Source organism: Alosa sapidissima, chromosome 24 (genome assembly GCF_018492685.1).
Source record: "Alosa sapidissima isolate fAloSap1 chromosome 24, fAloSap1.pri, whole genome shotgun sequence".
NCBI classification, from domain to species: Eukaryota; Metazoa; Chordata; class Actinopteri; order Clupeiformes; family Clupeidae; genus Alosa; species Alosa sapidissima.
This window is the reverse complement of record NC_055980.1, coordinates 725136-742330: the sequence shown is the minus strand read 5'-3', so window position 1 is coordinate 742330 and position 17195 is coordinate 725136. Positions and strand designations below refer to the sequence as shown.

The following is a 17195-nucleotide window of genomic DNA, read 5'->3' as shown; positions in this document are numbered from 1 at the left end:
GAATAATATTTACCGATAATAATATTTTCATTTTTTCACTTATCGGCCAATAATATATTGCCACACTATTTGAGTTAAATGAGCATGGTGGTGTCTCGTAAGGAACCAACTGAAGGTCTTGGAATGGTTTTCTGAGCGTGTTTAGAGGCCCCAAAAGCAGTTAAATAGCTTGCCCCCATAGGTTAGCGTCATTTCGAAGCACTGGCAGCCAGGGCAGATCTGGGGGGTTTTGCTTACCGCAACACGGGGTGACCCCAAGCGTTTTCCATTTTGGGGTTAAAAATGGTTGGATTTCCCCTTTAAGTAAAATTGGATGATAGGCCTACTTAGAAGGCATGTAACATTTGGTAACTCTTAAGTCTTTCAATCACTTTAACACCTTGAACTTCTTTGAACAATGTTTTCTTTTGATGGGGTTACCTTATGCCGTTACAGAATACAGAATACATGTCCAGAAATGTAATGTGTAACTAGAGATGTAACGGTATGAAAATGTAACCTCACGGTTATAGTGACCAAAATTATCACGGTTTTTGGTATTATTGCGGTATTTTTAAGTGTTTTAAGTGTGTTCAATATGTTCAGAAAGCACTGATAGGCCTACACAAGCTGAAATAATTTCAAAAAGTGTTTAATTGGCTATGTGCTTATAGCTTAACTTACCCTACCATGACTTGGAGTTTAGTTTACTATTTCTATTATTTGGATTCAATGAGTGAGACCAAAGTAAGTGTTCGAAATACAACTTTAGGCTACTGTATAATATGAGCGGAATGGATTTAATGTGGACGCGAACATAAGAAGACGTGTAGTGGCTACATGATACAGTGCACGTTTTGCGGTGAAAATTTTCCGCCTTTTAATATCAGATGTAGTCTAATCCGAATCGCAGTTAAAACCATCAATTAGACAACAGAATCAGTAGGGTACCAGTTTTGTTTCATTGTACAAGGCCTACTGTATGTCAAAAGCAAGCTCGGATGAAGCTGGGAAGGATTAAACACACGTTTCCACACCGTGGTAATCAACTGTGATAATTGATATTTGAAATGAAAACTGTAATTGTTATAGTCAACATTTTTATTGCGGTTTACCATTAATGTGTAACATATTCTGTTACATTGCTCAATCTCAGTAACGTATTCTGAATACTTGGATTACTTCCACATTGAATTGCATTTTATATGTGTAGGAATGTGGCCATCAAATCCTGCTAACTAAACAGGCTTATTCTGGTGTGTTCTTCTTTTCCAGCTGGCTGTGTTAGGCCCACATACTGTAGGAGAGTGTAAATTTGAACGTAAAGCAGGTTGACACAACTATAAAATAGCAAGGTGACCAGTAAAACTACAGCAGACGACTATGCTTCTTCTGCACTATATTTCTTGTCCTGCCTTTGCATCACCTGTCTATACTTTGTATATCACATTGCACTTTTTTTGCTTTTTTGCACTTCTGGTTAGACGCAAACTGCATTTTGTTCGCTTTGTACTTGTACTCTGCACAATGACAAAGTTGAAACTAATCTAATCTAATTTAATCTAATCTCATTCAGGTTGGATCAGGGGCGTAGCCAGAAATTGTAATTAAGGTGTGCCTGTGAGATTTCAGGTGGCCTCAACCCAGTAAAAGTGAGGGGCGCAGACATATGACCGGTGGGATGCAAATGACCTGGAAATGTAAACACTATACTGTATAGCCAACCAGTGCTCTCAAAATTAACGTGATCGTGTAATGACAATCAAAAATTGCATGTTAAGCTACTGGCAAAAATAATTTACTTTCAGCTGTACCATAATTCATTTTAGAACTTAAATGTAGGTCTAATTAGAACAAAGCCATAAGCTATTTGGCTTATTTAATTTTTCATTCTAACTTAGCCATAAGCTAAGTTAGAATGAAAAATTCAGAATGCAGTGCCTATTTTGGATATGGGTTTTATTGTAGGTCTACAAATGAACTAGGCTTTGTTTATTGATTAGCAAAGACTGTGTAACTGATTGGCCTTACATTCTAAATTTGCTGTGCAAACAATCATTTCAAGGTCTCAGATGGCGCATCCACAATGTGCGATGGCTGCGTTTTAACGGGTGCAATGTGAGGCTAGTGCAAGACGGCGGGGCTTGGATTTAAACATGGAAACAATTTCATCATGCTACTAGGATAAGCTATTATGGTTGGTTTGGCAGGTTAGAATGATAAGGACAGACAAAGTAATGGTAGGCATGAAAGTTCAATTAGGTGGGAAATATTTTAGGTGTGCCAGGCCGACGAATGGGTGTTGGGTATTGTGACTGATCACGCAAATATTGGGGCTTCTGGGAAATGCATGCAGTTGCCTTAATTTATTTAGAGAGTGAGTGAAACAGAGAAATATCGTCATGTATTCCATTGATTTCAACAATGTAACTGTATTCTAAATACCAACTATTTAAATTGTAACTGTAACGTTTACTCATTTACAGTTGCTCATGTACTCGGAATATGTACACCGGTACATGTATTCCGTTACTCTACAACACTGACGTTAAGTGGCTAACTGCAAACAATAAATGAATACTGTCAATTTGTTTTGGATACTGTGTATTCTCATGTGTTGGGGCTTTATAATCTGCTGGGCAAGAGTTAGAGATCTGGCTGTTGTTTACATTGTATTGTATAAATGTAAAATGTATTTACATTCTAACTAACAGCAAATAGTGTTTTGTTTATAGATTTTTCCTGGAAATACAGAGAAGGAGATCCCTGTCCTCAACAGTTTCCCTAAGCACATGGTTGCACGTTACATCCGTGTGAACCCTCAGTCGTGGCACAACAGTGGCAACATCTGCATGAGGGTGGAGATCCTGGGGTGCCCCATGCCAGGTTAGCTTTTTTATTTCTATGTATCCAGGCAAATATATTTTGAATTGTTCATTTAATAACTGTTGTAAAGCCACTTCTGAAGAAAAATAACCTGGATGCCTCCATGCTAAACAATTACAGGCCTATATCCAATCTATCTTTTATTGGCAAAATTATTGTAAAAGTAGTCTTTAATCAACTAACCACCTTCCTAACATCAAATGGGTATTTTTAATTACTTTCAGTCTGGTTTTCGGGCAAATCACAGCACTGAAACAGCTCTTATAGCGGTATAGCGGCCTTTAGAAGGAAAAAGTATTTTTGGGTGTTGGGCGCCAGACACTTACAAGAAGTGTCACAGAAAGAAATAGCATAAAAAGACCACTACCTCTACCAGATTTAACACAGCAGCTAGAAGGGACTATGCTAAACCTGTACGGCTAGCTCAGGTGAATCTCAGGAAAAGCAATAGGCAATAGAGACAGAGTCAATCATATACCAAGTGTATTAACCCTGAGCTTCAATCATCACCACGGGAATAATGACAAGATCCATATGAAAAGAAATAAGCTAATTGTGAAGCCAAAGTCCATCACTGGGATAACTCATAACTAGATGTACCGCAGAGCGGTACAAAATATGACCGCCGCCCAGTCCAGCACATTTTTTCCACAAAAAGAAATCACACTGAAAGGCCTACAGTATATGATTCTGTCTCACTAAATTGCATTATCCACACTCAATTCTCACTGGTATCTGCTAGACAACAAGTACCAAAACATGATTAGTTCATAGATTTCACATGTAAAATTCATTTTATACAACCCCACCTCCATCTTGCCTGTTCATAATTCTGAGAAATTCTTGATTGTTTGTGTTATGTTTATAATAATAATAATAATAATAAGCTTTATTTGTATAGCACCTTTCATACACAGAATGCAGCTCAAAGTGCTTTACATTTGAAGCATGTAACACAATAATAGTCAGTCAGTCATTATCAATCACTTTTCTTTGCTGTTTATGATCTACTCATCTACGCAACATATCAAAAATATAGAAAATGACATGTCATAAGACTGGCAGCCTTAACCCTCTTACCCCCCACAAGCACGCCATATGGCAACTGTGGCAAGGAAAAACTCCCATATTCCAGGAAGAAACCTTGAGCAGAACCTGACTTAATAGGGGGAGCCCATCTGCTTCTGGCTGGCTGCGCCCTCCAATAGTAGCAGATGTAGAATAATCTGAAAATGTAGTCTACAGGATAAGATGAGTTAACTAAAAGCTTTCCTGTACAGGTATGTTTTCAGATCTTTTTTAAAAATATTTACTGAACTCGCCTGCTTGATGTACAGAGGCAGGGTGTTCCATAGTTTGGGGGCATAATGGATAAACGCAGCTTCTCCACTTTGTTTGTGGAGCACTTTGGGTACGATTAAAAGATTAGAATTGGATGATCTAAGTTTCCTTTGTGGTTGATAAGATATTAAAAGCTCAGAGATATATGAAGGTGCTATGCCATTCAGAGCTTTGTAAGTAATTAACATAACCTTAAAATCAATTCTATAGGAAATAGGGAGCCAGTGCAGTTCAGCCAACACAGGGGTGATGTGTTCTCTCTTCTTAGTCTTAGTTAAAAGTATAGCCGCAGAGTTCTGTATGAGTGCCAATTTCTTTAGATGTTTTTTGGGAAGACCAGTGAAAAGTGCATTGCAGTAGTCTAACCTGCTAGTGATAAAGGCGTGAATTAGTTTTTCTGCATCTTGTTGAGTTAAGAAGGGCCGCACTTTGGCAATGTTTCTCAAGTGGAAATAGGCTGTCTGAGTAACTTTACTGATATGGGGCTTAAAACTTAACTCTGCATCTAGGATGACACCGAGGCTTGTTACTTTTGATTTGACCTGGTGTGCCAAATTCCCCAGATTACTAAGAATAATATCTCGCTTTAGTTTTGGTCCAACCAGAAGTACCTCTGTTTTGTCATCATTTAGTTTCAAAAAGTTTTTGCTCATCCACTGATTAATGGAGGTTAGGCATGCAGTGAGGGAGCAAAGGCCATCTGGGTTATTTGGCTCCACAGAGATATACAATTGGGTATCATCTGCGTAGCTGTGGAAGTTTACATTATGCTGACTTATGACGTTTCCCAATGGAAGCATATATAGAGAAAATAGCAGGGGACCAAGGCAGCTCCCCTGGGCCACACCAAAAGGCAAGTCATGTTTTTCAGATACATGATCTCCTAGACTGATATAAAAATCTCTGCCAGTAATGTAGGTTTGAAACCAGTTTAGAGCATTATCAGAGAGACCCACCCACTTCGCAAGGCAGTGAATTAGGATGCTATGATCAATGGTGTCAAATGCCGCACTCAAATCCAGAAGAATAAGGATTGAGACTTTGTTTGAGTCGGTAGCTAGTCTGAGATCATTGACTATTTTTACTAGAGCCGTTTCTGTGCTGTGATTTGATCTAAAACCTGATTGGAATTTTTCAAGGATACAGTTTTCGTTGAGGAAGGTATTTAACTGATTACAAACAACTTTTTCAAGTACTTTGCTCAAAAACGATAGATTTGATATAGGCCTGTAGTTGCTCAGATTGGTATGGTCAAGATTTGACTTTTTAAGTAAAGGTTTCACAACAGCGGTTTTAAAAGCAGTTGGAAATATACCTGTTTCTAATGAGGTATTTATTACCTTGAGAAAAAAGGGAGCTAAGCTATCATATACTTTTTTGAGGAATGTAGTAGGGATTGGATCTAAAACACATGTTGAGGAGCCGGTTTGAGTTATAATTTTACCAAGCTCAGATTGAGTAATAGTGCTAAAGGACCTTAATTTTGGGGGGCTGTTTTTGGGTGTACTATCAAACATATTACTTGTGTTACCAATAGCCTCCCTTATAGAAATGACTTTGTTTTTGAAGAAGTCTGCAAATTCTTCGCATCTTAGAGAGGATGCCTGGCTGAGTGTATCAAACGGTGTTTGATGCAATAGCCTATCAATGGTAGAGAACAACACCCTAGAGTTTCCACTGTTTTCAGCAATTACCTTAGAGAAGTGGTTCCTCCTCTCATTCCGAATAGCTCTATTATAATTTGCAATTTTTTCTTTTAGAATGGCACGGTGAACCTGTAACTTAGTTTTTCTCCATGTTCTCTCAGCTTTCCTACATGATCTTTTTAGATCATGGATATTTTCGTTCATCCAAGGTGTCAGTTTGCTACAGGGCCTTTTTTTAGTTTTTAAGGGTGCCACTCTGTCAAGCAGAGCGCCTAATTCACGATTGAGAGCCTCTACCATTTGATCAATGGGATGATGTAAAATATCTAAATTTGTGGAGTCTATAAGAGCTATGAACTGCTGTTCTGCTCTAATGTCCAAGAGTCGCGATTTGATTGCAATTTCGGGATGAATTTTTGGAGTATGTAGTACTATATTAAAAGATACACAATGATGATCAGACATATTTATATCATTTACTGATAAGTCTGTGACTTCTATCCCTCTAGAAATGACTAGATCGAGGGTGTTGCCAAGGTTGTGGGTGGGTCCTGTAACATGCTGCTTTAGCTCTAAACTGTCCAACACATTAAGGAACTTACTGGCTTTAGCATCAGTTGTCTTATTGACATGAATATTGAAGTCGCCATTTACAATTATCCGATCATAGCTAGTGATGATGAGCGACATAAGTTCAGAAAACTGGTCGAGAAAGCCTGTCCATAGTTTAGGAGGGCGGTATAAGGTTAATAGAAGTACAGCTGGGTCAGCCTTCAGAGTGAGGGCAATATACTCAAAGGAAGCGAATTCGCCAAAGTTGACTCGTGTGCAACTATATTTGTTTGAGAGAATGGAGGCAATTCCACCACCTCGTTTGCCTTGTCTAATTGAGTGGAAGAAATTATAATTTGGGGGACAAGTCTCAACAAGAACAGCTTCGCTGTCTGAAGTCAGCCAGGTTTCAACAAGAAACAGAAATTCCAATCATTGATTGCAAAGGTTTTGGTAGTAAGTGCACCTATATTTAGTAAACCCATGTTAGCTGAAAATGCCTCTGGCTTTTGAGGAATATGCTGAGGTATGGAAAGAATATTTGTTAGGTTTCTAGTTTTAAATTTGTCTTTTCTTTTTACTATACGTTGGGTAGAAATCAACGTTGGAATAGAACTATAAGCATAAGTCATGCTATTGCATGACGCAGCTTGATCTATGGTAGTAGTATTGTATGTTACCCTGCAGAAAACATTCTCAGACTCATCCACATGTATAATGCCATTCGAATCAATACCTGGGGGGCGTGAATCTGTAATATTTTCTACAGAATGTCAATGCCTCAGTGTGGACGCTATGTTGTCAGAGAGTAGCCTGGCTCCATGTTGGTTTGGGTGGAGACCATCACGCTTCAGCATACTGGGCCTCTCCCAGAACAAGCCCCAGTTGTTGACATAGGGGATGCTTAGGGAAGCGCAGTAGTGTTTGAGCCAGGTGTGGAGATCGAACAGTCTGGACCATCTCTCAGCACCTTTTCTGTAGGTAGGGAGAGGCCCAGAGATGACAAAGCGTTTTTCTGTGCCCATCAGAGTGGTGATGAGAGTTTTGTAGTTTCCCTGCAGTGCTACTGACTGCTTATCTCTGATGTCGTTCGTGCCCACGTGTACGATGATGTTGTTGACCTTGGTGTGGCAGGCCAGGATGCTTGGGAGTTTCTGTTGGATGTCAAGGACCTTGGCACCAGGGAAGCAGTAGACCTTGGAGGGACCGCTACATGATGGGGGAATGCAGAGGTCTCTAACCATGGAACTGCCGATGACCAGGGTGGAGGTTGATGAGGTCCGGGGAGGAGGGGGTCGGGGGGGCGCCGACTTTGAGGAGGGACCAGGATGGTTGTCTCGGGGCTGGAGGGGCTCCTCATCCTCGGTCAGAATGGCATAGTGATTTTCCAGTCGTATAGGTTGGGCTGGGCCTGAGTGCCGTCCGGACCGTCTGCCGTGCTTGTGATGCTTGCTTCTACGCCATGGCTCAGGCTGGTGTGGAGTGGAGCTGGCCAGCAGAGCAGGCTTGGTTCTCAGCAGAGGCCGGGGAGAGGCAACAGGGACAGAAGTTGCATTAGTGCATGGCATGGTTAAAGTATTGGAGGACAGAGTGAAATCAGGGCATCTGGCATTTGTGTGTGTAAGAGAGGTAACGTTACTTACGGAGAGAATGGTGTCGAGGAACTGTTCATCCTTCTCAATCTGATGGAGGGTCGCTATTCTGGCTTCGAGTTCCACTATCTTTTCGCTGAGAAGGACGCATGAGTCGCAGCCTGGTGCACAGCTGAGGGGAGGCATCGTGTCGCGGCGAGGGCTCGTCGGTGTCAACTGTCTTTTAAACGTTTGTTTGCTAGTTGGCTAGCAACAGCGATATCGTGCAGTTCCCTGATACCCGCTACCTGTGTTCGAGTTAAGTAATCTGAGAAGATCTCACTTTTATATTGAGTCACTAGTTTTGAGAGACGTTAGAAGGAATTTGATGCTTTCTTCTTCCAGATAGCGTTTCCTTGGCCCGGTATTATTTGCAGCCCTTGATACTGGCTTAAGGTTTAACGTTAACGTTTGACAGAAAAGTTTGGCGATCAAGGTTATAGAGTCCGATAATCCAAAGCCTCGAGCAACAACAGTTTATGCAACAGTTTGTTCACGAGATATAATCGGTAGCCAGTAAATCCGTAGAAAGTAGATGGTAACAAGGAGATTTAAGATAGTTTATGTTATGTGTGTGGGTGTGTGTGTGTGTGTGTGTGTGTGCGTGCTTGTGTGTGTGCCTGTGCATGCAAGCGTACATATGTCTACTGTGTGAGTATGTGTCATACGTATGATAACTGTGAATGTATGTGTGTGTGTGTGTGTGTGTGTGTGTGTGTATCTGTTTGTGCATATGTGTGCACATGAAATGGGTTAACATGACCCCTGGAGGCAAACATACGGAAAAAAATGGTCATCCTAGGCCCTACAGTTCTCAAGATATTCACAGAGAACTGTGTCTGCCCTACCCTCCTTTCGGGGGGTCCAGTCCAGCGGGGGGGCTACAGATCAAAATGAAAAATGACGGTTCCATGCTATCCATGTGGGGGTACATGCCCACTAAGTTTTGTGTACCCCGGTCTTTCAGTGTCCCGTGAATCCTTGTTGGTGTACGTCACTAAATGTACACATAAATTATTTTATTGTAAGGCCCCCCATGAACGAAAGTACACAAAACTTGGCATGCATTCGGAGGGTGTCATAATGATCCTACACTTTTAATTTTGTGCAGTTTTGACCTTGTCAGCCAGAGATATTGTGATGAAAACACCTAATTTTTTGCTTTTTAATTTTTAACTAGGTGGTGCTATACATGAAATAAGTGGTAATGGGATGGGTTGACATGTCTCCTTAAGACCAACATACATAAAAAAGGTGGACCTCCTAGGCCCTACGGTTCTCGAGATAATCACAGAAAACTGTCTCCGGCCACCTACAGGCCAGTTTGTGTATAGTAACATAAATTAATTTATTGTGTGGCCCCCCATGAACGGAATTCCACAAAACATGGCGTGCATACAGAGGGTGTCATAATGATCCTACACTTCCAATTTCGTGCAGTTTTGACTATGTTAGGTCACAGATACCTTCAATTACAACACCTCATTTTTACTTTTTTGTGTTTAACTAGGTGAAATGGAATGGGTTGACATGGCCCCTTGAGATCAACATACAAAAACAAAATGGTCCTCCTAAACCCTACGGTTTTCGAGGGGTCCAGTCCAGCGGGGGGGCTACAGATCAGAACGAAAAACGATGGTTTCATGCTATCCATGTGGGGTTACATGCCCACCAAGTTTTGTGTACCCCGGTCTTTCCCAGGCTCATGTTCATAAGCAATACACAGCACAACTCACATTCATCACATAATACATTTCAGTTCAGCTATTAATTCACTCCAACACAACCAGACAAGGCACACCCGACACCTTTAACCTCTGAATGAGTTCAGTGACTGATTCGTCAATCACCAGGAAGATAATTGCAGTCAGTATGTAGCATCAGACCTTGAGAAAACGTTCCAGTGAAAGAAAGCCTATGTAGGCCTATAGTATCAGAATCCCCGAGAAAACGTTACGATATTGAAGAATCTATTTATAGTCTCTAAATCCCGAGCAAACGTTCCCCGAGAAAACATTACGATGTTGAAGAATCTATTTATAGTCTCTAAATCCCGAGCAAACGTTCCAGTGTAGAAGAGCCCATGTATAGTATCAGAATCCCCGAGAAAACGTTACGATATTGAAGAATCTATTTATAGTCTCTAAATCCCGAGCAAACGTTCCAGTGTAAAAGAGCCCATGTATAGTATCTGAATCCCCGAGAAAACATTACGATGTTGAAGAATCTATTTATAGTCTCTATATCCCCGAGAAAACGTTACGGTCTGTATACAGAAACGTCGACCACAAAACAGCTAGGCCGATTAAACAGCGTGTGTGCAGCAATTAGTCACCTGAGAGAGAGAGAGCCAGTTCGCAGAGTAGTGTTAATTTTGTCACCTATTTTTAATTTAGTCTTAGTCTTAGTCTTGTGACGAAATGTCCTTTTTAGTCTTTGTCATATTTAGTCATTCAAATATCATTTTTGTTAGTCAAGTTTTAGTCAACTAAAACTCTCGTCATTTTAGTCTAGTTTTAGTCAAAAGAAAACTAAAGCTTAGTCAGTTTTAGTCAAAACATTTTAGTCTTTTTTTATAACAAATTATTTCTGATTACCATTTAAGTCAAATAGTGTTTCACACATCTCAATTTTCTAACAATATTGTGTGTCCACAGGGCTACTCGACTGTTATAATTACTCATTCTGATTTTTTTTTGTCAGTCAGTACAGTGGGTCCCCGTTAAGTTTGGACGGGTTCCTTCATGAATCACGCACCCCATTTTCTCAGCAGAAATGGCACAAACTGCAGTTGACACAAACAAGCACAAGGTGTCACTTGGGTGCCACTACTATTTTTGATGCGACTGACTTACTGCTTCCATGACACAGCGGGGGCACGGGAACTTAAATTGATCACGTTAGTTTAAGCTTACACTTGACAAAACATTCTAATATGAAAATGTAGATGCAATTGTTGTAAAATGGTGCAGCTCCTTTAAGAAAGCACCGTGTGCAGGGATGGAGAGAGAGAAAGCGAGAGGGGATAGGCCTATCTGTGTTAGAACTTAGCATGTGGAAAAAGTACGTGCTGTTGAGACTGGAGCGAGTCATATTCAAAATAATGCAAAAAAAAGCAATTATTCTCATTCATTGCAACCAAAGCATGCCTGCTTGCCGACGTTCAAACGAAAAATATATCAAAGCACCTTTTGCGTTTGAATGTAGCACAAAAAAATGTTTAAACAGCTGGACAAATGATTTAGCTAATTGATTATATAACCTGTACACCAGCAATTGTTGAACATTTACCTGTACAAGTACATTGACAGTAGCCCAGCCTAACAGCATGTTGTAGGCCTACTGTAGAAATTTCACTTAAATTGCAACCGCAACATGCCTGCTTGCCAACGTTCAAACGACAACGAAAAAGATAATAAAACAACAAGAGGGTTGAGTCTGAATGACACTGGGTTGAGTTTTTAGACACTGAGTTTTTGTAGTTAAGAAATATTTTCGTATAAAAAAATGGTCATTCTTCAATCTCCTTCACTGACGCCTATGGAAAAGGCTTAACGTCCCAAAACAACGATCAATGATCATCAAATTTCTCTCTCACATTGCTCCTCATAACCATCTATAAAAAAGTGTTTTTTCTTTTCTTTTTGAGCACATCCGAATCCTAGGACATAACGCACTGGACCTTATAATAGGCTCGAGATATAATTCCAAAGGGGGCAGATAGGGGCCACTGCACTTAAAACTTAAAAAGATGAAGCTTTCCGAACTTTGAAATTGCGATCAGTGACTGGCATCGGGTGAACGAAGCTTTTCGAAGTTGAACAGGCTATTAAAAACTATTTGCGCACCTCCATGTCACAGGAGAGACATGGGCTCTCCCTTCTATGAAAAAGACGTTAGGCTACCTGCAAACTGGCCTATGATTTCATTGCTGAGTTTGCGGCAAAGCAAGAAAATGTTTTTTTTCCTGAGTCAGGATATGGCGAGTCAGTGTCATTTATTTGTCCAATGTTAGCCTATAGATACAGACCAGTACATCTTATCAATAGTTTGAATGTCGTGTGTGTTTCTGCTCATTGACAAATACCGTTTCAGCACAATGATTCATGCCCAATTAATTCCCCCTGTTAAAGTGTTCACCTTTGTTACACTATTTGGTTTCGTGATGTAGCCTATGATAAACACCATATGGCCAAATATGTGACTCAGCTAATGTTATAGGCTATACAATTGAATTTCCCCTCTTAAAGGCAAGCTGGTGTAGCTTATTAGACTAGGCTACTATTAAAATACACCGACGGTAGCCTTGGCTATGTGTAAAGTAAGCTATCGCATGATTTCATGCACGGAAGTGAAAAGGGCCTTGCATCTGTCAAGTTCGCACAGGGCCTCGCATCCCCTTGCGACGGCCCTGCAGCTCCTCCTAAGACAGCGAGGAAAAAGTTAAAATACGCGATAAACCCGGGAAAAGTTGACAGGTTTGTTTCGGTCCCGGTGATTATTTGTGAAATTGTGCAAACGACAGCCTTTTCAAGGCATTTCAAGGAAGGAGTCGTAGCATCCAAGCTCCCAAATTGACCCAGTAGCCTAAGGCATCAATAAATTGTTGGGACTGGGGAGGGTCATGCGTTTTTTCTCAATCACTTTGGAGGGTCATAGAAAAAATTCTTGCTGGCGAGGGAGGGTCACGTCTTTTTTGACTAACGCTCCCAAAACTCCTCCGGTAGCCCCTTAATTAAATAAATAACGAACAGTCCCTAATTGATTAATAGCCTAGGCCTACACCAGCAATTGTTGAACATTGACCTGTACAGGACATTGACAGTAGCCCAGCCTAACAAGCAAATGTTGCAAAATACATCAAAAGACGCAATTAATCAGAAATAAATAATGTAATCTGCATCGCTTTATTTAACAAACTGCAAGCAACAAGAGCATTGAGTTCGCTGTAAGGCCAAACCCAAGAGCAAAGCCTATCTGTTAAGGCAGTCGATAGGCTATATAACGAGCTGTGTGCCTGGAAAGACGATAGATGACGGCTCTGGTCATCCCATACCCTCCCCCCACTTCCTGTAGCCTACCATTATGAAGGCCTGTAGCCTAAAACGACTCGTTGCCGTTTTGTGACATTAAGCTTTTTCACGTTAAGCCCTCCTCCCCCATCCCCTTCTTTCACAAGCAGTGGGGGAGCGCGGGGCACAAAGTAACACTTTTTGGTAGACAAAGGAGGGTTCTCCGCGCTTCTGTCGTTTGGCCACAATCCGTTGCAACCAGGCCAGGACAGATATTTTAGAGAGGAGAGACGCCGGTGCAGCTCAGATGTCTTCTTAATTTTCTTTATTCTTCAGTAAAAGGTGCAGAACATTATTAAACTTTTTTAACATTTCGATGTGTCGATGTTTTTGACTAACGAACATCGAAACGTTAGTCAAAGTTTAATAATGTTCTGCACCTTTTACTAAATAATAAAGAAAATTAAGAAGACATCTGAGCTGCACCGGCGTCTCTCCTTCTCTCTAACACTTTTTGGCTTTGGCTAAATATTTCTAAAATCATTTGAGTTTCACTAGTCACATGTTTTAACAAGCAACATTTGTTATTGAACTAATAACAGACGTGTGTCGAAAATTTACTTTATTTTCCATACGGAGAAATAACATATGCAGAGTCTAACCAAGGTCAATCTTGCCAAAAAAGCCCTCAAACCTGAAAACACATGAGGCAAAAGTGCAAAACATCACAAAACTAACTAAACTAACACGCGCATATTTTTGTATTGCAATCATTGTAGCCTACAGTTGTAACAGCGCATAACAGTCGTTTTACTCCCCGGATGCGCTCATTATAAAGAATGTTTAACGTGTCCCAAAAACAGCTATCAATTAATCACCAAACGTCTCATAAACAAGTATTGCCAGGAGCAACACCTTGCAAAAAATGATAACAATAGGCCTAGGCCTTTATATGGCTCTGCTCCTGCCTAGATTCGAACTCAGAACTACCTGAAAGTTGCAGACCTGTTCTGGAAATACGTGCATTAACCCACTCGACCGTCAGACAACGCTATCTGCTTCGAGTAGGCCTATTGGGTAGGATTGTAGCCTACACTGGTTGCTGTGGCACAGTCTTGAGTGACCGAATTCGTTTTTCTTTGTCATATGAATGCTGTCATTTTGTTAACATTACTGTTAAGGAGATGCTGTAGGCAAAGTCTATATTTCAACCTCGTTAGTGTAGTAAAAAAAAGTCAGAACTATTCACAAAGTTTCTGGGCAGCATATTTATGTTCTGTTAGCAAGCGAACTTCTCATGACTACCGACAAAGTAGCCTACTGCCAGCTGACGAAGCTCTCATTTTAAAACATTACTGAGAGACAGACACTGTACAATCAAGAAATCTTGCCACTGAATCCAAAACTATGTTTAACATTATGTACAAGGCTTAGGCTACAGCCCTTGCTGTCGAATGCGCCGTCTGGTTCGACCGTGGAACTCCACATATGAATTTATTGATTAGTTAAGTGGTCCTTAATCTGAAAAAGTTTGAGAAACACTGTCTTGGACCCAAGTATGAATGTTTTACTCCGCCACGCTAGATGGCGATATGCGCCCAAACGCAACACAAACTCTCAATCTTAGCTAACTTGCTAGCGAACTTTCCATATTAGCTTACTTGCTAGCAAACTTTGCATCATCAGTGTGTAACTAGTTAAATAGTTGACATTACTTGCTGAAACTTCGTATGGACATTCTGGGGGATGTTAATTTGTATATGTATGAGAGAAGCTTCAACTTCTGGGTATGTAGCATTGTGGCATAAAGCCTAACTGGCAGAAATCTCCGGTGTTTTTGTTCCATGTAGTTTCCTGCTGCAGCCACAGGGTTTCAGCAACAGCACGTAGACTAGCCTACAGGAAAGCTGCTGCGCATGAACCATGAACTCATTCGGAATATTTTGAAAAGGTAACAGCTATTCTGTCTTCTCATTTTGTAGACGAAAATGGAAGAGAAATTTTATCTTAGTTTTTATTTCAAGCAAAACATTTTAGTCTCGTCTTTTTTCGTCAACAATAATGCATCTTAAGATAGTCTTAGTCAGTGTTTCAGGACATTAGTGCAGTCTCGTCATCGTCTCGTCTTAGTCATGGAAAAAAAGGTTGTTGACGAACATTTTTCCTCTCGTCTCGTCTGACGAAATGAACACTATCGCAGAGCAACACCCTGTAGTCCACAAGTGCTTCGGCAGCCAAGTTCCACGTTATAATCCGTTTGGACACCAGTCATCCCAAGTTTACGAGCCTCCGTATACTTTGAGCCGCTACTATTAGTGAGTCGTCCTAGTCTCACCCGCAAGCGAATTGGCCGCCAAACAAAAAGACTCTCGCAACAGGAAGTAAACGTGGCTATATTCTATGGAAGCCTACTAGGTCAATCACAGCCAGCCAATGACGTTTACTCAATCAGACTAATAATCAATAGGGACAAGAAAAGTTTAAGATTCAAGTAGCAAAAATAGCACGTTTATAAAAGAGAGAATATGAGAGAGATCAGCTTAAGTTTAGAAAACAGGCCTACTATTGCATAGTAAAGGATAGAGATAACTTACTATTAAAGAGAAATGGGTAAAGGCTGTTTTAAGAAAATGGGCGGGCATGGTGAAGGCTCCATGACATACGCCACACTCTCCCCCCCATAGAAAAAGACCCTGTGTGGATGAACTACAAAGCAACTGCTCCTGTATCTCAAAAACAGGAACTAGTTAAGGAAACCCCAGAAATCCCTCCTCTGAAGAGTCATCATCTTAGTTTTTCTAAGAGTCTTCTTTCTTAGTTTTTGTTTTTGCTGTGTATCCAGTTCTTCAGCGGTGGGGTAACAAGCTCTGAGGTCTACCACGTTAACTGAGCGTGGGTTCTCTCCAGTCTCCTCATAAGACACAATATAATTAAGGGGTCCGATCTTTCTCACAACTCGGTAAGGTCCAATCCACCGAGGGGCAAGTTTAGAGGTAAACTTTCTCGCCGCCTGGGATTGAGGATGATGACTGACCCATACTCGGTCCTGAGTTTTGTAACAGACATCTCTGCGGTTTTTATCATAATTCCTTTGTTGCCTGAGTCTGGCCTTGACCCTGCTATTTTCAATGAGTTTTAACATGGATTTCTGTTGGTCCACAATGTCATATGAGGGTGTCTCCGGAGGAGGAGTAGTCTGTAGAACGCGGTCAATGGGTCCCATCAGACGTCTTCCCATGTGGGCCTCAGCTGGAGAGACTCCCAGTGACTCATGGACAGCGCTATTCAGAGCAAAACGGAACTCCGGCAATAATCCATCCCAATGGTTATGTTGTCCACCCACATATGATGCTAGCATGGTTTTTAGAGTACGATTCACACGCTCAGTGTAGTTAGTTTGCGGGTGATAAGCAGTGGTAAGCTTAGACACCACTCCCCAATGGGAACAAAACTCTTGAAAGAGGGAAGACACAAACTGAGTCCCTCGATCTGAAAGAATGAATTGGGGGACACCCCAGCGTGTGAAGGTATCTTTTCGAATGATTTGGGAAATAACAGGAGCAGTTGCTTTCCGAAGAGGGAAAAGCTCCACCCATGATGAGAAATAATCAACTACCACTAGTAGGTGCTCATTGTTAGAGGGGCTCCTAGGTAGGGGTCCCATAAGGTCCACACCCAACATCATATTGGGCTGTGGAGTCCTTGTCTGTTGGATCTTTCCAGCAGGCCGGCTCACCTCGGGTTTGTACTGTTGGCATATGGGACGTTCCTGTATGTATTTCTTTACCGATTTCCACATTCCAGGCCAGTACACAGTTACTCTCAATCGACGATGAGTCTTAAAAACTCAGGGATATCATGGTAAGCTTGTATTATCTCATGTGAAAGACGGGAGGGCTTATTATTAATTATCGGACATATATCTGATAATGGATACTGGGTGGACAACCGGTTTCCTCAGTTCTGAAATAAACGTTATCCTCCAAGATGCAGAATCGGCCACTGAATTTGCTGCTTTCTCTATCCTCTGACAGACTTTGATGAATCTCCATTTTGGTAGGATCCTCTTGCTGAGCTTTCCACAGCTGCTCATCATCAAAAGGGAACACCGGGTCAGGCTTAACCTTGTTGATGGAGATTTTCACAGG

General features: G+C 41.1%; 1 protein-coding gene across 4 annotated transcripts in view; it reads left to right on the top strand.

The window, feature by feature from the left end:
* The window catches only part of cpxm2 (carboxypeptidase X (M14 family), member 2), a 250882-nt gene that overhangs the window by 115054 nt on the left and 118633 nt on the right, over positions 1-17195 (top strand). For all 4 annotated transcript variants that reach the window (XM_042082909.1, XM_042082908.1, XM_042082907.1 and 1 more), the window contains one exon: positions 2715-2865. In XM_042082909.1, the coding sequence (XP_041938843.1) occupies positions 2715-2865 (151 nt within the window). The remainder of the gene's footprint in view (positions 1-2714; positions 2866-17195) is intronic.